Source organism: Nanorana parkeri, unplaced genomic scaffold, assembly GCF_000935625.1.
Source record: "Nanorana parkeri isolate BGI_ZX_2015 unplaced genomic scaffold, ASM93562v1 scaffold1765, whole genome shotgun sequence".
Lineage (NCBI taxonomy): Eukaryota > Metazoa > Chordata > Amphibia > Anura > Dicroglossidae > Nanorana > Nanorana parkeri.
Window position 1 is genome coordinate 107,260 of NW_017308033.1, and position 24,598 is coordinate 131,857.

At 47.3% G+C, this 24,598-nt stretch overlaps 1 protein-coding gene across 1 annotated transcript in view; it reads right to left on the reverse strand.

Annotated features, from left to right (window-relative positions):
- Positions 1-238: 238 nt before the first annotated feature.
- DNAI1 (dynein axonemal intermediate chain 1) overlaps positions 239-24,598 on the reverse strand; it is a 140,556-nt gene continuing 116,196 nt past the window's right edge. The window contains exon 22 of the mRNA XM_018571473.1: positions 239-358. Coding sequence (XP_018426975.1) covers positions 254-358 — 105 coding nt within the window. The 3' untranslated portion in view covers positions 239-253. The remainder of the gene's footprint in view (positions 359-24,598) is intronic.

A 24,598-nucleotide genomic window follows, 5' to 3' on the forward strand; every position in this document is an offset into this window, starting at 1 on the left:
AATAAAATAAAAATAAAATATTTTTCAACAATGTGAAAAAGAGAAAATAAAAACATTTTTGGTTTCGGCCTGACATTTGTTTTAATTTCGGTTTCGTTTCGGTTTTGAAATTTGCATTTGGGTGCACCTCTACTTTCTATACATACACAGGAGATGGGAAGTTGGCCGTATAAAATGGAGTATTTTATTTTGAATACATTGTATGGAATCATTTATATTCGTCAGGTTTCATCCTCAGACTTCCTCTGTGATCTCACTTCCTGTTTTTGTTCTCCGGCTCTCTGACCAGAGCGAGAAGTCGGTCCAGCTTGGCCACTTCCACCTCCGGCCCCTTCTGGACTTCCTGTCCTTTCTTCTCCTGAAACCACAACACAGACATCGGTTACAATTGTGTCCGGTGCACCGATTTCCCCCCCGGGACACACAATACGAGACCTTTCAATGTCAATGCAGCTTATTGCCCCGTCACATTCAACTCACATCCCTCTAATGTCCTTCCAGTTCCAGAGATTTCACATGTCAACCACAATGTCGTTTTGTGAATGCCGTGCTGTGATAGTGAGATTGTTCCCTTCTCCTAATGAACAGAGCACTCGGCCCCGTCCTCTCTCATGTTATATTTGTCCTTCCTATCGGCCCTTTAAGAAGACATAATACCGGAGGCGTATTACGGGCTTCCCCATCAAGTGATTGGCTGTCACAGTGAAGATCAGATAGTCACCAGCACACATGCAACGTATCGTTGGTCCTATTATGCGTTATTGTGTCATTGTCAACATTTGTCATAGAAAACCAATGTTTTGGGGGCCGCATAGAGTCCGTTCTTCATTATAGAATACGGTAATGTCACTATGTTGCCCTGAAGAAGGGACCCCACACGGCCCAGAAACATTGGTTGTATGACAAATGGTGGCAATGACACAATAAAGCGTAATAGGATCAACGATACATTGCGTGTGTGTGCTGGTGACCATCTGATCTTCACTGGAGTTCTACATGGCGCCATCCGTGTTATCACTATGAGCACCATCTTGTAAGGTCGCACCGATGTATGGAGTGCAGGTGACTCATGACACTACTACATGGCTGTCAGTGAAGGGGGCCCCGAACATGTGTTCACTGACAGCCATGTACATTTGTCATAGGAAACCAACGTTTTGGGGGCCGCATAGAGTCCGTTCTTCATTATAGAATACGGTAATGCCACTATGTTGCTTTAAAGAGTGATGCTGGTGATCTTGATGCTGGAGCTTACCAGGTGCCCCTACAGAGGAGGTACCGTACTGCTTCATGATGATCCAACAGGTCATCTTTGCTGTGTGACCGGCAGCTGTAGGTGACAGGGTGGTCACAGTGCTGGGGGCACGCGATTGAGCACACTCCCAGCACAAAACAGGTACACGTATATCTGGCAGCACAGAATAAGGCTGACCACCGTGCTACCACATATATGCGTACAACCGCCAACAACGGGCTAATTTTCCATGGTGTGTTTTCCTTGTAGAATTAAAGGTCACCAATCAGGAAAGTGAATTGTTATTCAGACCCGACCTGGACCCAGGTGGCCGGCACTTCCATTACAGTCATGTCACACAAACATCTATAGCAGAGATCTGCAGCAGTTTCATCTCTCCGCTGGTTGTCCACACTGACTTAGAGCTGAGTACAAAGTAGCTGCTGGCTCTTCTTCTCTCGGGAGCTACAAATCTCTGGCGTGCCCTGGTCAGTGGATTGGACAACATGAGGGGCTATAAAGAAGAAGATGCTGAAGAACCAAACAATGGAAAAAGTCAATCATTCCGCAACCAAGCAAGACCATATGGCCAAAAATGTGGGGACACCTGACCATCACACCTATAGGAGCTAGGCTGGACATCCTATTCCTAAACCATGGGCATTAGGAGCCATGGAGTTGTCCCACCTTTGAGGCTATAGCATCCTCCACTCTTCTGTGAAAGCTTTCCACAAGGTTTTGGAGGGTGTCTGTGGGAATTTTTCCCATATGTGAGGTCAGGTACTGATGTTAGATGAGAAGACCCGGCTCACCATTGACATTCCAATTCATCCCAAAGGTGTTCAGTAGGTTGAGGTCAGGGCTCTGTGCAGGACACTCTGGTTCCTCCACAACAAGCTGGTCACACCATGTCTTTATGGAGCTGGCTTTGTGCTCAGGGGTCAGTCATAGTGAAACAGAAAAAGGCCTTCACCAAACTGTTACCACCAAGGTTGGAAGAGCACAATTGTCTACAATGTGTTTGTATGATCTAGAAATATTATTACCCATCACTGGAGACACCTGAGCGCCATCATTTGGAGGGGGGTTCACATTCACCTTTGGTCATACAGTGTATATGGCAACCTTCATTTTTATAAATGGCAGCCGGAGACCTAACAGTAACAGAATGACTCACTGGAGGCCCGAGCTCCTGATGACACTAAAGAAAGTACAACTACAAAACACTGCTGCCGGAGTCATTTAGATTCGTTTTGTTTATGCATTCAAACGCAGTCCTACTAAAACGCATCCATTTAGGTATGAGGACTGCAGCTGACCTGCTACATCTAAAGAAACACAGAGAAGGTCCAATACAACCTCAAAGTGGTCATCTTCATTATTGCAGAGCCATACTTCAGCCCTCCGGCTTTGTTAAAACTAACAATCCCCACATGCCTCTGTCTGTGGCTGTCGGAGACTTGCAATGCCTTATGGAACTTATAGTGTCACAACATCTGGAGGGCTGAAGTTTGGGAACTCTGGTAAACCAACACCATTAAATCCAATGGCACTTTGTCTAAACCCTGCATAGTGAGCCGGTGGTGTGAATGAGCCCCAATGGTTTTAATGAGAGCTCTCCCATGAGAAACTACTAAATATCTGACCACTGGCTTTATTTTACGGCTGTCCAATCAATAAGTTGACCCGAAGACACAAGAGAGGAGTCCAGAGCAATGTGCGCTTTGAACATTTCTTCCTCTCAGAACGATCCGGACGGATCACTTGTAAGAAATATTTTTATAGCCGCAATATCAGTCTGCGGAGAAGGAATTTGTCGACTTTCAGACTTTCCTTCTCCAGTTGTGAATCTGAAGGTTTCCCTCTGGCTGGTGAGCCCAGATAGTTTTCACTGCTGATAAATATGGGGCGCAGAGCGGCGGGGCTCTGGGAGGGCGGAGGGCACACTGCTATGTAGGTCAGACATTGAGGCAGCGTGCTGTAATGGCAGCTTTAGTCCACAATGAAGACATGACGGGATAAGAAGAAAGGCCTCATTAATCACAGCCCGCCGGAGTCACTCTCCATGCACACAAAGCTCTCAGCTGGTGCATCTATAATAAACACACAGCCTCGGGCCCAGCGCCGTCACAGTACTCATTATACAGAGATTTTGGGTGTTCTGTGGCGGAGATGGGGGGGAGGGGGCAAAACACTCCATCCCCCTGGGAGTGCTCTCATTAACTCTAACCTCCATCATACAAAGAAGACAGAGGGGCTCATCAAACTGTTATTGGGGAACGGCTGGGACAAACCTAAAGAGCAGCGTTATCCTTCTACAGATAATCTGTAATTACTGATCATCAGCATCAAGTTTCCAATAACAGGGGATTATGGGAAACATGGGAAACACATATATGTAGACATCTGACAATCACATCTGCAACTGTCAGGTGTCCACATACTTGGCCATATATAGTGTCTACAATAGGACACTTAGCCATATATAGTGTACTATATGACCAAAGGTATGTGGACACCCCCTCCAAATCATAGAGTTCAGGTGTCTCCAGTGACCCTTTTCTGTTCCACCATGACTGTCCCGTGTGTACAAAGCCAGCTCCATGAAGACATACATGGTGTGACCAGTTTGGTTTGGAGGAACCGGAGTGTCCTTCACAGAGCCCTGACCTCAACCCTACTGAACACCATCCTTGGCCAACATCAGTACCTGTTCTTTTGGCTCAGTGGGAACAAATCTCCACAGACACACTCCACAACCTTGTGGAAAGCTAATGTCCAGGTTTCCAGGTTTTCCTAAATGTTGCTGGGATCTGGAGCTCTGGAGATCTCCAGAGCTCCAGATCCCGGCTACATTTAGGAAAACCTGGACGAACCTGAAAAGCCAGGCTCTTCCTTAAAACATTGTTTATATTCTGGACCCTCTCAGCCCCTTTGGCTAAGAGTCCTGGGTGCCAAAGTCGCCATACTACACCGTGGCATTGCCATGCACTGCCACACCGTATAGAGTAACAGGAGGCAGTCAGGATGGTTCCTCCTGAAGGTCAATCCTGGCTACTTCTCTTGAGTCGTATTTGCCCAATATTTGCTTCAAATAGAACTCCAGCAACTTAAGTATTAGATGGAGCAGTGGTGAGTTATAACATCTGCCATTTTTATTGTGGTCTGGGTACTCTTTGAGGGGGATTCTCCTCTTCTCAACCATCAGCAGAAATCTAAAATGGTTGTCACCAGAGCAAGAGGAGAACTCTCCCAACAGGAACACCTGTTCTGAGGGCAAATGTCACAGGATTTCCCCTCACTTCCTGTTAAAGCTGAGGATAAGCAAATATTGTCCTCATACAAGAGTCATGCATATTCATCTTTGGATCTTGGAGAGCTTTGTGTATTTCCTCCAGATCTGTGCAGTAATCCAGTGTGAGACTTGGAACTGTAATAAAGACCGCTCACTGCTGCTCTCACTCCTTGTCTCAGCCCCCTCCTGTAGTTTTCTGCAGGCAACCTGTAGTGAGTGCCTATAGGCATAAACAAAGGAGTTTCTTTGTGCTTGGAGTTCATCTTTAAAGGAGAACTATGGGGTCAGGGCTTTTCCCCATAGGTCTCCTTAGGGTAACGGGAGGACACAAACTAGCATCCTCCCGTTACCCTAAGCTCAGTATACTGCGAGCTACAGTTCGCGGTATACTGAGACGCCGCAGCCAGAGCGGATGCCGACATCGATGTCAAGATCCGCCCAGCTGCGTGAGTGACAGCTGGCTCTGCCTATCTAGAGGCAGAGCCAGCTGTACCCGCCCGCTCCCCCGTCCGTTCCGCCAGTCAGCGCTGGAGGATCGGAGCGGGGAGGGGGGAATCCAGCCCCTCCCCTGTCACGGCAGAGAGCTGTGATATCCTGGAGCCAACTGGTACTTTTCAGCCAGAGAGCGACATGGAACATTAATGTCTGATTATTAAATAGCGCAGAAGCGGCGGTCTGAAGCCATTGCCTACTGATGACGACTGAACTGATCAGAATAAAAGCCAGTGATTGAGCCATTAATACAGCACCTGCCCCATGAATGGCAGACGCTCTATTTGTGGGATCAGCATTTAGATATTTCAGAAAATGAGACGTGTCACAGAGCGGCGTACAGAATCTCTGTGAATACTGAGCATCATCATGATGAGGAGAGAATACACCTCCATGTGACAGGCATAGCGAGCTAAGCACTGTATCCTGCACAATAAGGGGTGCAATGACATCAATCATGGAGAGCCATCCCCCCCATAACCACTTATATAGACATGAAGTCACCACATACAACAATATGATGAAAAGAAGATAGGAAGGAAATAAGGAGATCCCAATCTCACGTTTTGGGGTAAAATGTACCACATCAAGGTTGAAGAGGACCTAGAGGAGAGCCTAGAGGGGAACTTAGAAGAGGACCTAGAGAAGGAACGTGAGGAAAATCTAGAGCAGGACCTAGAGCACAACCTAGAGGAGAACTTAGAGGAGGAACTAGAAGAGGACCTAGAGAAGGAACTTGAGGAAAACCTAGAGCAGGACCTAGAGGAAAACCTAGAGCAGGACCTAGAGGAAAACCTAGGAGGAGAACCTAACAGAGGACCTAGAAAAGAACCCATAGAACAAATGTAGAGGAGGACCTAGAGGAGACCCTTGAGAAGGATCTAGAGAAGAACCTAGAGGTGAACCTTGAGGAAAGAATACATTTTACCCCAAACGTTTGGGCCATTTTGCTTACTCTCTTTTATGCTGTTTATATGGACTGCAGGCTACACTTTGGACACATTGTACACCCTTATATTGCTGTATATTAGTGGAGACGTGTTACATGTTTGCCCAAATCCGATGAACTCTGTATGTTATTTATTACTCTGATATAATCTCCTTTCTTATGATAATGTGAACACAGCCAACAACTGCTCAGGCACCAGGATTTACATGACTGTGTCATCAATGAGCAAGCATCTCGGTACAGGAAGTAGATGGTGACCCTGCATGATGTCTGAACAAAGATTGTGCCATCCTGTTGGAGAGAAAACCATATTGCCACCTTGCCCGTCCTTGCAATGGGCCATTGATACACATCTTTCTAGCCCTCCCTTGACTGCTCCTTTCTGTGTTGCAGCAAGCACTAAAATCCCATTGCTGGTGTCGGATACTAAGGGAAAAGGTCACTTTCTTGGTCATGGGACCCTGATTAAGCCTAGGGATTGGCTGGTAGCAGTGTCACATATAAGGATGTCACATGATGCTCCATGGCTGAATGCACCGTGGAATGGGTGGGGGAAAGGTGGGTCCATGTATTTCCTCCAGATCTGTGCAGTAATCCAGTGTGAGACTTGGAACTGTAATAAAGACCGCTCACTGCTGCTCTCACTCCTTGTCTCAGCCCCCTCCTGTAGTTTTCTGCAGGCAACCTGTAGTGAGTGCCTATAGGCATAAACAAAGGAGTTTCTTTGTGCTTGGAGTTCATCTTTAAAGGAGAACTATGGGGTCAGGGCTTTTCCCCATAGGTCTCCTTAGGGTAACGGGAGGACACAAACTAGCATCCTCCCGTTACCCTAAGCTCAGTATACTGCGAGCTACAGTTCGCGGTATACTGAGACGCCGCAGCCAGAGCGGATGCCGACATCGATGTCAAGATCCGCCCAGCTGCGTGAGTGACAGCTGGCTCTGCCTATCTAGAGGCAGAGCCAGCTGTACCCGCCCGCTCCCCCGTCCGTTCCGCCAGTCAGCGCTGGAGGATCGGAGCGGGGAGGGGGGAATCCAGCCCCTCCCCTGTCACGGCAGAGAGCTGTGATATCCTGGAGCCAACTGGTACTTTTCAGCCAGAGAGCGACATGGAACATTAATGTCTGATTATTAAATAGCGCAGAAGCGGCGGTCTGAAGCCATTGCCTACTGATGACGACTGAACTGATCAGAATAAAAGCCAGTGATTGAGCCATTAATACAGCACCTGCCCCATGAATGGCAGACGCTCTATTTGTGGGATCAGCATTTAGATATTTCAGAAAATGAGACGTGTCACAGAGCGGCGTACAGAATCTCTGTGAATACTGAGCATCATCATGATGAGGAGAGAATACACCTCCATGTGACAGGCATAGCGAGCTAAGCACTGTATCCTGCACAATAAGGGGTGCAATGACATCAATCATGGAGAGCCATCCCCCCCATAACCACTTATATAGACATGAAGTCACCACATACAACAATATGATGAAAAGAAGATAGGAAGGAAATAAGGAGATCCCAATCTCACGTTTTGGGGTAAAATGTACCACATCAAGGTTGAAGAGGACCTAGAGGAGAGCCTAGAGGGGAACTTAGAAGAGGACCTAGAGAAGGAACGTGAGGAAAATCTAGAGCAGGACCTAGAGCACAACCTAGAGGAGAACTTAGAGGAGGAACTAGAAGAGGACCTAGAGAAGGAACTTGAGGAAAACCTAGAGCAGGACCTAGAGGAAAACCTAGAGCAGGACCTAGAGGAAAACCTAGGAGGAGAACCTAACAGAGGACCTAGAAAAGAACCCATAGAACAAATGTAGAGGAGGACCTAGAGGAGACCCTTGAGAAGGATCTAGAGAAGAACCTAGAGGTGAACCTTGAGGAAAGAATACATTTTACCCCAAACGTTTGGGCCATTTTGCTTACTCTCTTTTATGCTGTTTATATGGACTGCAGGCTACACTTTGGACACATTGTACACCCTTATATTGCTGTATATTAGTGGAGACGTGTTACATGTTTGCCCAAATCCGATGAACTCTGTATGTTATTTATTACTCTGATATAATCTCCTTTCTTATGATAATGTGAACACAGCCAACAACTGCTCAGGCACCAGGATTTACATGACTGTGTCATCAATGAGCAAGCATCTCGGTACAGGAAGTAGATGGTGACCCTGCATGATGTCTGAACAAAGATTGTGCCATCCTGTTGGAGAGAAAACCATATTGCCACCTTGCCCGTCCTTGCAATGGGCCATTGATACACATCTTTCTAGCCCTCCCTTGACTGCTCCTTTCTGTGTTGCAGCAAGCACTAAAATCCCATTGCTGGTGTCGGATACTAAGGGAAAAGGTCACTTTCTTGGTCATGGGACCCTGATTAAGCCTAGGGATTGGCTGGTAGCAGTGTCACATATAAGGATGTCACATGATGCTCCATGGCTGAATGCACCGTGGAATGGGTGGGGGAAAGGTGGGTCCTAGTGGGTTGGGGGTCCTTTGCAGAGACACTGGGGAGAATCCAAAAAACTGGAGCAGCCAGAATCTGGAGCACCTGCCCATGGCAACCAACCAGCTTCTCTCTTTCACTTTCAAAGCTTCACTGAACAAACTGAAAAGAGAAGCTGATTGGTTGCCATGGGCAGGTGCTGCAGACTCTGTCTGCTCCAGATTTTATGAATTCTGTTGTTCTGACTGCTGTTACTTCACCATGAATGGGTACGGTGACAATGTTGACCTGACACAAGGCAAAAATTGATCACTGAAATGACTAAAGCGGTCATCTGTGACATCTGTGTCCCTTGAGGGGCCCCTGAGACCATCAGTGGCATGTACTGGGCCCTTGTGGCATCTTCTATCACCCAATTCTACAAGGAGACATGTTCCTCTGGAAGAAGAGATATTATACCAGTGAGAAGGATTTGCTGACCTTACAGAGGCCGGGTTATCGTCTGCAGACGGGCGGTTATTACACGTCAGGAGCACGGAGAGGGATGCTCTCTCACCGCTATCTCCAGCGCACACTGCAATGTCGCCGCCGCCACTGTGTCTGGATGGGAGTTTATGGGCTGATAGCAGGAAAATTGGCTTTTCCCGGCACAGAGGGAATTGTGCGTGAAATGACCGCGTTTAATCTGTCACTCCGGCAGAAGAGGAGCGATAATGTGACCCGGAGGCGACGCCGAGCACAACATCCGAGGACGGCTGTCACACAAGGACGTGTTATGACGGACATTCCGCACCTGGAATACGAATGTCCTACAACGTCCCAGCAGAGGGGACACGAGGAGCGCCAGGGGCTTATTGTCCATCAATTATATTCAGATCAACTACGGAGGACACAAAATATTCATCATCATCATTCCTTTTATGTTTCAGCAACACGGCAACGCATCATACACCGAGCGCTACAATGTGGCCCCAATAGTTCTATACGACATCCCAACACACCAGCTAATGATACATGAGGGGCACTGCCAACCAATTCACAATGAACAGACTCCTAATAAAACTCAACCCTAACCCCCAAGTCTTCTATCTGACCTCCGTCCTTCCCTTCAGACTTCTATCTGACCTCCGTCCTTCCCTTCAGACTTCAGGGGGGGGTCACAACAGAAATATAACATGCCCAGGAACACCTACTCTTCCAGACTGACATCCGCCCATCAAGGCTTTGTGATATTTGCATAACTCCTCCCAAGACCCGCCCTCTGCGTGTATCAGGACTGAGGACTCTATGTGATGTGATCTGGATTGTTTGCTGATGGACTTGTCTCTATAAACTCTCAGCGGAGTGGTTCTTTAATGGCGGGTTTAGTGCCGATGTTTCTGCAAATACAATGAAGACAAGATGGAGGCTTTTCCTGGGAGTGCTGCCATTTCCAGCCGGGAATAATGAATGTGGAAATCGTGTTCCCGTCCAAACACACAAACCTGGAGATCCCGCAGTGAGCCGAGAACACGCCGACAACACGCCACTCCACACGTGTCCTCTCATATCCAGGGTGTCACTAATACCCCTTGTGCACCACGCTCTGGTATATGTGCACCTCTCTGCAAAGGAGCATCTGCAGAGTATTAATAAGAAGATATCAAAAATGATATTTGGAGTCCGGGTTATGAGGAATTTGGGGAAACACAAAAAAGAACAAGCCGCTGTTTAAAGTGGAACAAGTCTGCATGAAAACATCCGACAGTAACAGGATCATCGCTCAGAAATGTTCCATCTTCTATTAGTAAAAAGTCGTCATCGAGCTACAGTCAGTGACTTTGCCTAGGCTGAGATGATGTCATCAGTCTGATTGCAGAACTGCTTCAGAAGGAAGCATTTCCTCAGTCTCCCCTCCCCCCAGTGAGTTGTCTTTATTACAGGACGCTCCAGGTCTCACACTGGATCACTGCACATATCTGGAAGAAATACACAAAGCTCACCAAGATTCAAGAAGAATACAAATGACTCTGGTATGAGGACAATGTTTGATCATCCCGGAGTTTAACTTTAATTGCTCTTTATTAAATATTGATTGCCTTCCAATTGGTATCACTGACTTTGCCTACTGCGGCCCTTGTGGGCACATGGTACTGACTACTCCAAAGGTCAGTCTGACATTCTTCCCTAGATGATAGGTGTGCTTTAATGAGATTAATTTGGGTCCTTGATGTATCTCTGGGCCAAACATTTTGGTTTAGTTTTGGACAGAATCGGGCCAGGTAAGAACCCATTTATTTATTTTGGTGTCTTTATCTTGTTTCCCTTCACTTTCTGTCTTGGAGACACGGCAAGAATTGGAAGTAAATCTCTCCAAATTGGGTGAAAATCTCCTTTTATGCCAGTTTTCATCAAAGTGGCCCCACTAGAAGATTTCCTCTCGGTTCCTGTTGTGGTCACAGTGACAAAATTAGCCAAAACTATGTGGACCCCCCTCCAAATGATGGAGTTCAGGTGTCTCCAGAGAAGGTTCTGTTAATTCTTCAGCATGCAAAGACCTTGTAGACAATTGTCCTCTTCCAGCCTCGTGGTGACAGTTTGGTGAAGACCCTTTTCTGTTCCACCATGACTGTTCTGTGTACAAAGCCAGCTCCATAAAGACACGGTATGACCTGTTTGGTGTGGAGGGACTCAAGTGTCCTGCACAGAGCCCTGACCTCAACCTACTGAACACCTCTGGGATGAATTATGAGCCAGGTCTTCTCCTCCTCCTTCTCCTCCTACCTGACTTCAACCCTACTGAACAAGAACTATGGCTCAGGCCTTCTTGGACAATATCATCACCTGACCTAACCCATGTTCTGTTGGCTGAATGGGCCAGTTCCCAGACACCCTGCAAAATCTCATGGAAACCCTGCCCAGAAGAGTGGTGTCTGTTATAGCCCCAAAAGGGGAGGAACTTCATGTCAATGACCTTCAGAGTCCTGACTTCAATCCCACCGAACACCTATTGGGATGAATTGGAACCCCAACCGAGAGCCAGATCTTCTCATCCAACATCAGCGCCTGACCTCAAGAAATGGCCACAAATGCCCTCAGACACCCTCCAAAATCTTGTGGAAAGTCTTCCTAGAGGAGTGAGGGAGGTCACAGCAGCAAAGGGGAGATACACCATAGTAATGACCATGAGGGGCCTCAACTTGATATCATTGGCCATTGGGGGGCAACTCCATATGAATGGCCATGGTTTTGGATTGGGATCTCCTACAAGCTCACCGAGGTGTGATGGTCAGGTGTCCACAAACCTTCGGCCATATTGTGTACATAAATTTCTAAACCGGTCAGAACCAGCAGAGGGAATAAAAGGGCGGCATGCTGAATAGAATGAGAGGGCGGCATGCTGAATGCAATGAGAAGGCGGCATGCTGAACCAAATTTGGGAGAATCTACAGATCTGTATGTGGAATATCAAAGTACAGACGGGAAGGTCACATCACAAATGTATCTTCTGTGGATGTAACAATAAAACCGCGCGGCTCAGCGAAGACACAATTGTTTATGTGACGCCATTCAGTTCTGTACTTTGCACAGCGTGCTCACATAATTGTCTGCAGAGCACTGGAACAAATGCGCCTGCCGTGCAGAGTATCGTCTGTCATTCAATTGTTAGGCCAGGTGGGCACCGTGGTGGGTTGGGCTCCTTCAGCAAATTGTCTCCTTCTGATGCTCTGATCACAAAAATCGGATCTGATGGCAGTTAATTGGCTGCTCACAATATGTTATGCTGCTGTGGTCACCGCGGCGAACGCTGGCGTTCAATCAGCCGTGAACGTTCTTTATAAAACACGGCGGTCTGATGTTCAACTTCTATTCATCTGATTGTAAGAAAAGCTTCAGAACTGTGTGATGGGGTCCGGCGGTGCGCGGCCCGTATATGTCAGCCGAAGTGGTCACGCCGGGCAATGTGCAGGCCGATGCAGATGAAAGAAATGCCGAATATTCCACCGAGGCCGCTAATCCCAGATTATTCCGTCTCACAGGAACCAACACAGTTCTGGCTCCTCCAGTCTGATCATCCGCCGGCTAATTACAGGTCTCGTTACCTCGCCACGTGATCCCACACGCACCAAGACTGAAGGCTATGACCCCCACCGCTGCTCATAGACATAAGGTAACACTCACCAGGCATGGGGATAATCTCCAACAAAATGTAAATCTGAACTCTACTTCTTTCCTCCCCAGCCTGACTGTATCTGGGAACTCAGCTCAGGAATGGTGGGAGCCCCTCATAATGGGCACAGCGGGTGTACAGACCCGGGAACTCAGTACAGGGAGGGTGGGAGCCCCTCATAATGGGCACAGCGGGTGTACAGACCCGGGAACTCAGCACAGGGATGGTGGGAGCTCCTCATAATGGGCACATCGGGTATACAGACTCGGGAACTCAGCACAGGGAGGGTGGGAGCCCCTCATAATGGGCACAGCAAGTGTACAGACCTGGGAACTCAGTACAGGGATGGTGGGGGCCACTCATAATGGGTACAGCGGGTGTACAGACCCGGGAACTCGGCACAGGGATGGTGGGAGCTCCTCATAATGGGCACAGCGGGTGTACAGACCCAGGAACCCAGCTCAGGGATGGTGGGAGCCCCTCATAATGGGCACAGCGGGTGTACAGACCCGGGAACTCAGCACAGGGATGGGGGAGCCCCTCATAATGGTCACAGCAGGTGTACAGACCGGGAACTCAGCACAGGGATGGGGGGAGCCCCTCATAATGGGCACAGCAGGTGTACAGACCCGGGAACTCAGCACAGGGATGGTGGGAGCTCCTCATAATGGGCACAGCGGGTGTACAGAGCGTGGAGTTGGGATCTGTAGGGAGATCAGTATCAGTGTCGGGTGGATGTTATTTGTACAATATTTGCCTGATGTCCCTGTAGCGGCTTCTCTGCACATCTGACTAACAAATGATCTCCATCTTGCCAGTCATGTTCCTGTCCCTTGTATGACCTCCGGTGCACATATACAGTGAGTGGCGTCATTCGACAGACCTCCAGATAGGAGGTATATCTGATAAAACAGAATAACAGATCGTGGGCTTTATGTACCGAGTGTGCGCAGCCAATTACAGCGGTCGGCTGGGTTTAAAGTGACTCATTAAAAGTAAAAGTGGAAAAAGCTTCCTCCCATTCATAGATTAGAGCCGAGCTCCAGGCAGATACAGATGAATGAAGACTTCATTACATGTTTATTTGTATTTTTTAACCAGCTCCCGTACGCTGAACGTTGAAAAACAGCCGGACAGGAGTCTTCTGAATGCGGGTGGGCGTCTTTAGATGCCCTTCATGCCCGCTCGCGTGCCCCCTGATGTCTCCATAAAGGGGACCCGTCACTGTAATTTGATATCACATAGGGGGATTCTTATAACATAGATGCACAAAAATGCGTTGGGTGCGCCTACACACAAAAACGACGATTGCACCCATTACGGCGCACATGTTACATATCGCTGTGAACGGCGCAGTGAGAGCAATGATTCTCGGCCCATCAATCACTGAGAACACTAATCTGATGAGAAGTAAAATCTTTTAAAGCGTCACTTATGGTCAATGACTATGGTAGTTTTTTGCGATTTCGCTGGCGCGCGCAATTTTAAGGCTTGATGTGTTTGGTGTCTATTTACCCGACGTGACCCCGACTTTTATAAGGAATAAATGTCAGTCAAAGTACCGCAGCGCTGGATACTGAAAAATGGCCGGGACAGGAAGGGGGTGTAACACGGTGGTTAAATACAGTCAGTGTAAGTCCGTGAATGGGACCTGGTATCACCCTCTGGCAGTCCCTGTACAGCAGGGCAGGAGTGTGAGAGGGAGGAGCAGTACAAGGAGCCTATTAGTTCATGTGCTGGGAAGAAGCATGCTGATCTGAGAAGAGAGCAGAGTGACTTGAAAAGGGAGGGAGGAATGTTCTGTGCTGCAATTTTATATCATTGGGTTTACAACACACCTGGGGCCCCAAGATGTACAGCGTGCTCGAGGGCTGCTAAATCCAACTCTGCTCCTCAACTTGGGCCCAAAGGTGCTCAGGGGCCCGTCTACTGAAACAAACAAACATTCTCTTTATTACAGAAAGCCCCTTTAATGCAACGCTGTTCAAGGACCTCTGGACACAATAGGTACCTGTATTTATAAAGCAGTGAATGTGACAAATACTTCAGGTGAATCAATCACTGTAATCTAGCACATATGCACCAGACAGACACACATGCTGGTGAATGTTTGGTGAATGTTTCCTACACTGATTTATAATCATACCCCTAGGTGTCACTGAGTCACAGCTATGTTTTTGTATGAGGATTAGAGACGAGTGAAATTTAAAGTTCTTATATTCCCAAAATGTCAGGAAAAGTTGTTACATTTTAGTAACATTTTGCCATTTTTGGGGAAAACAATGAAGGGAGAATTAGGGAGTTTAGGGAACTTTTAGGGGTGCATTGGGCTTCACCCCAGACTCCTGAGGGTTCCAGAAGGCTTTCTCCCCTATCCCAGGCCTGTTCTTGTTCCAATGCAATGGCCCCTCACTGGCCTCCATATTGAAATAAACCAAGCCAGAGTTTCTGGTTTCTCCCATGACTTATTTTCAGTCATGGAACCCAATTCTAAAATGTAATAGATTTTAAGGGGGAACCCCACGGAAAAAAAAGAGGGGACTTCCCCCTTCTCATCAGAATGCCCCCTTCACATCAGAGTCCTCAGTCTCCTCTTCACATCAGAGTCATCAGCCCCCTTCACATCAGAGTCCTCAGTCCCCCTTCACATCAGAGTCCTCAGTCCCCCTTCACATCAGAGTCCTCAGTCCCCCTTCACATCAGAGTCCTCAGTCCCCCTTCACATCAGAGTCCTCAGTCCCCCTTTCACATCACAGTCCTCAGTCCCCTCTTCACATCACAGTCCTCAGCCCCTCCTTCAAATCAGGGTCCTCAGTCCCCTCTTCATATCACAGTCCCCTCTTCATATCACAGTTCTCAGTCCTCTCTTCACATCACAATCCTCAGTCCCCTCTTCACATCAGAGCCCTCAGTGCCTCCTTCACATCAGAGTCCTCAGTCCCAGCTTCATATCAGAGTCCTACCATCACAAGACTTTGAGGCACCCCATGGTGCCACGGCAAGTTGGTTAAGCAAGGCTGAACTAAATTAAATACACTCCCCCCTCCCCCAAAAAACATACACCCTCTGAATAAAACCAGTAGATTTTTTTTAAAGTCAATTTTGCTTTAGCATCACAATCAGTAAAATTCTGCATTTCCAGGAAATTTGGCCAAAGACAAAATCAGTAATTTTGCAACAAAATCAATTTAGCCAAAATCATTGCGTGGACTCCTCTTCCCAACACTTTGGACTCTCTTGACAAGCGGTGGCCAACTTATGAAGACATCCCCAAAGGGCCGCACGTAATGCTCAGTATACTGTATTTAATAGTACAGAGGACAACCACAGAAGATGGTCAGAAACTGCTTACATGTTACAGGCGTGGTTGGAGTCTGGAGACACGGTGAAGTTCATGGACAAGAGTCTGGGAACATGTTGGCACATGGACAAGACATCTAAAGGTCACTGCAGTTGTAGTCTCTTTACAAATCAATGCTCCTACTACTGACTGCTGGGGTCCAAGGGCCACAAAACAAGTACCAAAGGGCTGCACATGGCCCTTGGGCCAAAGGCGGGCACCATGGCTCTTAGCCAAAGCCAGCTCTCAGAGAATGTTAGGGGTGCCTGTGGGGTGGCTAGACACCAATTACAATATTACTGTACTTACAGTTTATCAAAGTGCCAATAACTCCCAAGTCCAACTCTGCTAAAACTGCATTGTTGTATGGAATGGTAAAGGGTGAGAACCTCCGTCAGGCTATCACTGTGGTCTCTGTGGGGGTGATAGCCCCTCAATATGAGGAAAGTTCACCAACAAAGACTCAAACAGCAAAAAAAACAAATGACTTGGGTAGAAGGTGAGAAGCTCTATCAGGTGAGGGGTAATCTTCCCATTAAGGACACATACAGCAATAACATAGATTCTCCCCCTTCCCTGCTCTATCCAATAAGAATGAAGATTTGGCTGGAGTTTTGCCTTTAGTTATTACACTATATGGCCAAAAGTATGTGGAACCCACCACCAAAAGGATTGAGGTGTTTCCAGTGAAGGGTTCTTCCAACCTTGTAGTAACAGTTTGGTGGGCAAAGGTCAGTCTGCCATCCTTCCCTAAATAACAGGTGCACTTTAATGGCATAGAGATGAATTTGGGTCCTTGATGTATCTCTAGGCCAAACGTTTTGGTTTAGATTTGAACAGAATCGGGCCAGGTAAGAACCCATTTATTTATTCTGGTGTCTTGTTTCCCTTCACTTTCTGTCTTGGAGACGTCGCAAGAATTGAAAGTAAATCTTTCCAAATTGGGTAAAAATCTCCTTTTATGCCAGTTTTCATCAAAGTGGCCCCACTAGAAGATTTCCTCTCGGTTCCTGTTGCGGTCACAGTGACAAAATTAGTCAAAACTATGTGGACCCCCCTCCAAATGATGGGGTTCAGGTGTTTCCAGAGAAGGCTCTGTTAATTCCTCAGCATACAAAGACATTGTATACAATTGTCCTCTTCCAGCCTCGTGATGACAGTTTGGTGAAAACTCTTTCCTGCCCCACCATGACTATCCTGTGTACAAAGCCAGCTCCATAAAGACATGGTGTGACCAGTTCGGTGTGGAGGAACCAGAGTGTCCTGCATAGAGCCCTGACCTCATCCCTACTGAACACCTTTGGGATGAATTGAAACATTGATTGTCAGCAAGGTCTGCTCACCCAACATCAGTACCTGACCTCAGAAATGGGTACACATTGTGTTCTTCCAGCCTTGTGGTGACAGTTTGGTGAAGACCCTTCTCTGTTACACCATGACTGTCCCCTGTGTACAAAGCCAGCTCTATAAAGACATGGTGTGACCAGTTTGGTGTAGAGGAACTCTAACCCTACAGACTTGGATTAATGGGATGAATTGGAACGCTGACTATGAGCCCGGTCTTCTCATCCGAACATCAGCACCTGACCTCACAAATGGGCACAAATTCCCAGAGACACCCTCCAATAGCTGGTGCAGTAAAATATAAATGTGCCCACTGGTGACCTCTTGTTCCAAAAATTTAGCTAGCTGGCTATCATATTTTTGATATGATTGAATTTTGGGTCCGGCTCCTCTCACCCACACCCTTTAGCAACAGGGAACACTGTGACTTGAATCCTCTGCGTGCTTTGTATGTCTAGAACACCTGATCTTGACTGGCTCACCAACTCAGGTTTGGAAGGGGGGCAGAAACTTGGCCTAGGAACTTGGTCAGGAAGTATAAATTTGGGAATGGAAATATTTGTGGCAGACACAAGGACAGAGATGTTACCTTTGTGTACAGCTGCAACCTGTTTATTGTCCCATCTTAGCCGTCCTCCTTCCTCTAACCAGAACACATGGAAATCCCGGCTATTTTTATACCGTGTGTTCCGTTAGCTCCTCAGCAGCAGATGTGAGAGCCGAGCCTGGCTCTGAATGGCCATCATAAATCCGGTAATGTGTGTGTATGTTACGAAGGAGAAGAATGGGCTGAGCAGATTGAAGTATTTAGCGTATGTGGTGCTGCGAGCCTCGGATTAACACTGAGCCTACAAGCTGCTCTCAGACACTTTGATGCACATCAAACCCCGCGCCCCCAGCGACGACAGTACCGTCGCGGAGTGCTAACGCCTGTCTGCTGCTTTCTGATGGCAGATAATCTCCAGAATGCAGATCAGAAGGAACATTAACATTTCCAGCACAAGCAATTAGAAGATAGGCCGCGGGAAGAGAGGACTGTTTGGGAGGTCACATTAAGGGCTATCTCTGTAGCTGGTGGGATGATGAACACTGACTGTTCTCTGTGCATAAGAATTACTGTTCTCTCTATTCAAAGCAATTCAGAAGCAGGTCAATGTGATCTCAGATTCCCTGCCACGTCCTAGTTCCTCAGCTTCATAAAACTGGTGCCCACAAGTCATAGAGGCCACACCAGAGCTAATCAATGGTACAGCAGATTGAATCCACAGATCACCTCACAAGATCACTGGGAGCATACATCCCGAGGCCTGTGCGATGGAACTTCGCTTTCCGCTTTCAGTGTGCATCTTAAGGTTTCATTTTTAGTATTGACACATGAGTACCTTCAACCTGCCATTGGTAAGAAGAAGGGATGCACCGATACTGATACTAGTATTGGTGCCGATACAGAGTATTTGGGCGAGTACTCGTACTCACTCAAATGCTCCCATACCTTTTCCGATACCAGGACTTCCGTTCAGAGGAAATACCATAGGGGAACATGGAGCTGGCTTCCCGGGCAATCAGGAAGCTGGGCGGCGAGTAATGACCAGCCTCCCGGATTCCTGATTGGCTGGAAAGCCGGCTTCCCGGCCAATCAGCATGGAGCTGGCCAGGAAGCTGGGAGGCGGGTCATTACTCGCTGCCTGGCTTCCTGAATGGCTGGGAAGCCGACTCGATGCTGATTGGCTGGGAAGCCGGTTTCCCGGCCAAGCACAATCAAGCTGGCCAGACAACATGAAGCCAGCTTCTCGGGCAATCAGATTGCCCGGGAAGCTGGCTCCATGCCATTAGAAGCACCGGTATCAGTACTCGGTATCGACGCAGAAACTTCAGACTACCACTGTTTCAGTTACATCAGGGGTATGCAACCTCAGCGCTCCAGCTGTTGTAGAACTACAAGTCCCATGAGGCACTGCAAGACTAACAGCCCCAGGCATGATCTCCCAGAGGCAGCCGGCAGGTGGAGCTTTATATTTGTCACATGTCTTCCAGACATTGCCAGTCAAGACTCTGTTGTACAAAGCTAGTTCTTTACAGAGCCCAATAGCCCAAGCTGTAATTTACACATATGACTGATTAACTCATCATAGTTACAGGGAGTGGGGAACTATAATGAGTTAATCTGTTGTCTCACTGCAAGGGGGTCATGCATGGATGATTAATTTTGAAGTTCCAGTGAGACAAAGGTCAATAAGAAGCCAGACTGTCACTGCTGTGCCCTCTAGCTAACCATTAGTGCTCTGGAAATCCTCGGTCACATTTATTTGTAAAATAAAAATTATATATATAGCGTGTAAAAACAAAAAACGCAGTCAAAGGGATGCTGGCTACCAGAACTGATTCGGGTTAACTCACTATATGCAAAAACATCCAAAAGCATTGAGGTGTCTGCAGAAAGTGTAAGGCTGGAGCAAATTCACTGCGTAGAACGTTTCTGTGGGATGCAACTGACCTTCCTCAGGGACTGAGCAAAGCAACAACGCAATCGAAATTGCTGCAAGTCCCACGAGCGCCTTAGTTTCAGATATGAACTATCAGTTTGAAAAATGTACATTTAGAACCCAACTACGGGCTTTAAAGGAGAACTATGAGGTGAGTGATTTACACTCATCCTCATAATTCGAGCCGACCTGTGACAATTAAACTGTCACACGGCGGCTCAATAGATCGGGAAGTGAGTGAACACATACCATCGCTCGCTCACTTCCTGACCATCTTCCTTCAGAGAGAGGTGGCTGTCAGTCACCACTCCATGCAGGGATTCCCCTCTCAGATTCTCCAGCGCTGACTGGCGGAACGGACGAACCCGCTGTCACTCACGCAGCTGGGTGGATCTTGACAGTATTGTTGGGATCTGTCCCGGCTGTGGCGCTCTCAGTATATAGCAGACAATAGCCCGCTATATACTGAGCTTTGGGTCATGGGAGGAGGTTAGTATATGTCCTCCCGTGACCCTAGAGAACTATGGGATAAAAAGGTTACCCCATAGTTCTCTTTTCAGTGTACACAAGCCAGTTATATGTGTAAAAAAGCCAGTCCCATTGGCGGTCCAAAGCTGCTCTCCATGCTCTTCACCAGTCTGGCCAACCAGCCTTGTGACCATATCTTTTTGCAAATGATGAAGGACCCTATGAGCATCTGGTGATAGACCCTTGCAACGTCCAATGAGCAGCGCCTGTGTCACCTAGAAGAGACATGGGCACTGCAGACATGGCGCTCCCACACACCGGAACTAAGACACGGAGTGTCACATGACAAAGAGTTATAAGAAGTTGATGCTGTTGGTTAGATCAGGGAATAGGTAAATAGGTGGACTAGAAGGTAAATAGGTGGAGTAGAAGGTTTTTGTTACTTTAACCTAAAATCATGAAAGTTTATTTTTTTAGACTATTAACTTTTTTTATGTTACAGATACATTGTTACCTTTAGAATATATCTATTATAATAATATGAAATTATATTATTTTTATTTTTTTATTTTTAATTAAAAATAAACAAAAATGCTATAGTAAAATAAAAAGTTGCGTGAAGCCGTCAAACTCTCGCCAAGTGTCCGCACCTACGCCAGCGGTCAGACTGTAGCTCGGACCGCACTAATCTCCGGCCCCTCGTGGCCAATAGCCGTACGGAATAAAATGCAGTAAATGCTGCGAGTGACAACAAATCCCCGACAGCTCTCTCTCGGTTAATTACCAGCCGGCCCACCCAGTCCGAGTGCGTTCCTCCGGGAATTACCGGCAACAAAAGTAGCGCATTTCAAATAAGCGTTTATGAAGGATTTCACACTCTGGATTACCGGCTCCATTAGACCCGTTCCCGGCGAGTGTTTCCTCCTGATAGCGCAATCGTCAGAACACGCGGCCGCGTATGTGATGCAGCAGCTGGCTGGGGCATCTTATTTGAAGCACGCACTCCAGAGTTAATGATGTCGGTGCGGCAGAAGAAAGAGGCTATTAGAAGAGGTTAATAGAGGCTGCTAAACAATCCCAGCTAATTACAGACGAAAGGCGCGAGTTTCCTTCATCGTCTATCTGGAGACCGGCGCTAAGATTATTATTATTGACTCAACACCAACGTCTGCCGAGTGCTGAGAGTCAGCAACTCAATCTCTAATTAAATCTGAACTCTGGCCTTCCCTTTTCGGCTTCCACAGTTGTACCGGCTCCTCTCCGGGACTGAAATGGCTTCCTCTGATATCACTGCACACTGCGAGCTTCTCTAACATTGGTGGTCAGACCACAAAATAAAGGGGGCAGCCCTCCACTTAAGGACTCCTTACGTTAGTGATCATTGGGAGAAGATTATATTGGGGGTCTATGGAAGAATTCCCCATTCCTTTGGAAGGTGATCACACTCATACGGCACCTCCAGCATCATCAAGCCCTATCCTTCCAGTAGACTGGACCGGGGATGATGGAGGGTCACTGATATAAAGTCATCCTGTCAACAAAAGGAGGAAAAAATAAAGCAAACCAACTGGACCTGCTGTATTTTTCTTAAAGGTGTTTTGCTAGTCATCCGACCAGCTTTCTTAATTCTGAATTGAGAAAGCTGGTTGGATGACCTGCAAAATGTCTTCAAGAAAAATACAGCAAGACCTGTTGCCTTAATTTCTTTTTTATACAGATATAGTATGACCTGGATGAATGAGAAGCTTCACAGACAACACGAAGAGAAAGTTACTAGTTACATATTTGTGAATTTGATTCCTGAAACTGATATCCAGATACCAACAAGATGCTCAATTGGATGAAAATAATCTTAATTAGAGATGCACGACAGGCTGGGAGGGAGTGTTGGGGCTCCTTTTGTATGCATCCTATATCCACCAGGGCCGTAACTACAGATAGCCAAAATGTGATGGGGGCCCCCTGATGACCTCCCTCTGAGCTGTGAGTAATGATGCTAAAATCCTATAGACTCCTCCTGTAAATCCAAAGTCGTCTCTACACTGTGGACCTTACAGAGGATTAGCATTGTCATCAACTGCAACCACTCCAACTCTTAATGATACACTATTGTATTATCTTCACATTTTCTATGTTTAATTTGCCTCAACAACCTAATGGGGCCCTGTGACGGACCGCCTGGTACCCCGACTGGGTACCTCCGTCAGAAAACAGTGTAGCGCCCTCTAAAATGTCGCTATTCAATTTAGAGATACCTGGACTGTAACCAGTCTAGATACTGATTATACAGAGCTCTGCATTCTATAGGTGTCCCTGAATCTGCTGGATTGATTGCTCCTCCTGTTGCTGAGGAAAAGGGAGCCTTGGCATACAGTGAGGGAGGATCCACCCTCAGGTTATGACTATGCACCTGGCCCTAGCCAATCCCTGAGTAGGATGACTCAGAGGCATGGTTGAGGGCAGGTAATAAAAGGTCTGGGGACATTGTGGAGAGCTCTCTCTTCCCCCCAAGGGCCTCGCCCTAGGAGGACTGTGTGAGATGCAGGAAACTGGCCTGGGCCTCAGCACATGGCAGGTGCTGAGGGACCTAGAGGCCTAGGATACACTGATACTTTGCTGGGCCCATGCACGTGGCAGGTGATGGGTGCCTTGTTCTAAGAAGATACTACCACTAAACTGGAGTGCTCCTTGGCAGTTGCAGATGCTGAGGGCACAGAGATTCCAGATCCTGTTGCTACGAAAAATACCTCACTGGGCCCATACACGTGGCAGGTGTTGGGTACCTTGTTCTAAGAAGATACTCTCATTTAACTGGAGTGCTCCTTGGCAGTTGCAGATGCTGAGGGCACAGAAGTTCCAGATCCTAAAGAGGAAAATACCTGATGGAAGCTGGGTCAGAGGAGGAGTCCGCTTGTAGAGGGGTACCGCAGAGGAGCTGGTGCGAGCGTCCGTCTGGGACCCACAAGGGAGAGCCCTCACCCATTCCAGGTATCTGTTCACAGTATCACTACTACTATTGGTCCTTGGGGCCAGATCACAGCGATATCAGCATTAGCAGTTGCTAAGGGAGACAGCTGTCCTCCGAAGATTCCTATGGCATCCTACAGACCCTAAACCCTCTCTCTCCTATTGATGTTGCAAATAAATACCCTAAAAAGACCCTAAGACTCGAGCCGTTCTGTCCGTGAGTGTCGGTGTGCTGTTGCTGATCAAAGGGGACCAGTAGCTGGAACCAACAGGTAGGAGAACCTATTTCAATATTCAGCGGCTCCTTCGGGGGTGAGCGCTACAACAGCTTCCTCTCTGCTGGAACCCGAATCCTAGTGTCCTCAGCCCAGACCTGCCTAATTATTGGACAGAACCAATATCTTAGGACAGAACGCTAAGCCACTCAATCATCAGACAACACTAATGTTGAGGTGGAAACCAAGAACTGCTTTATTGAAGGAAACACACAGAGTTTATACCTGACAGGAACAGATTAGAGTTCAGTGTGTCCCCTCCCCCAGACAGCCGGGGGCCGCATAGGAAGTCTTTTAAGCACAGACACTCTTTGAGATGAATGTCCTTAATTAGAGAGGAGCTTAATCCCATCATGGCAAACCATGGTCACTCCAGACAGCCTGCTGCCTTTAGAAGAATGGTTCACAACAAGGCAAAAATAGTGACAAGTTCTGAAATATTAAACTGGAAACACACACAGCACACAAAGTTCTCGGGGGTAATAAATCTCTGCAGCCGTAGGTCCGTGGTCTGAAGGAAGAGGCTAGTGCTCAGGCTCCTCCAGCAGCCCTGGTGACGGTTCAGTCCGTCACAGGCCCCTTCCACCCCCAGGCCGCATAGCAGCTGCCTGGGCTGCTATGGCTATAGTTACCCTACTGATCTACAAAAATGAGGATCCACAGCCATCTTTGGCGCCTCTGCTGAGTAGGTTTCAATACATACAAGGAAACAGATTTTATTAGAGTTCTATTCCTGAGGATCTCCTTAAGAAGAAGGAAAGAAAAGGGTCCCGTGAAACATGCTGAGTGATCCTCGGCTCACTGGAAGTACCAACTGCTTCAGAACCTGGACGGCTTCCAGTCATCGAGTCAACTATGAATTCTGCATCATGTCAAAGTGTGCTGCATGAGAATGTGAAACCATCTGTATGTGTATTAAAATGGAAAATCCACCAAAGGAACGTCTCAGAAAGAAATGGAGGGTTATGGACTGGCCAAGTCAAAGTCCTGATCTGAATCCCATTGAGCCCATTGAGCGGCATTATAAAATTGATCAAACTGTTGGAAATAACATTTCCAGCATTAGATGAATGAGCATCAATTCCACCTCTGTACACATCCGATTTCTTTAGAAGCAAAAGAAGTACATGAAGCACTCAGTAGGAGCC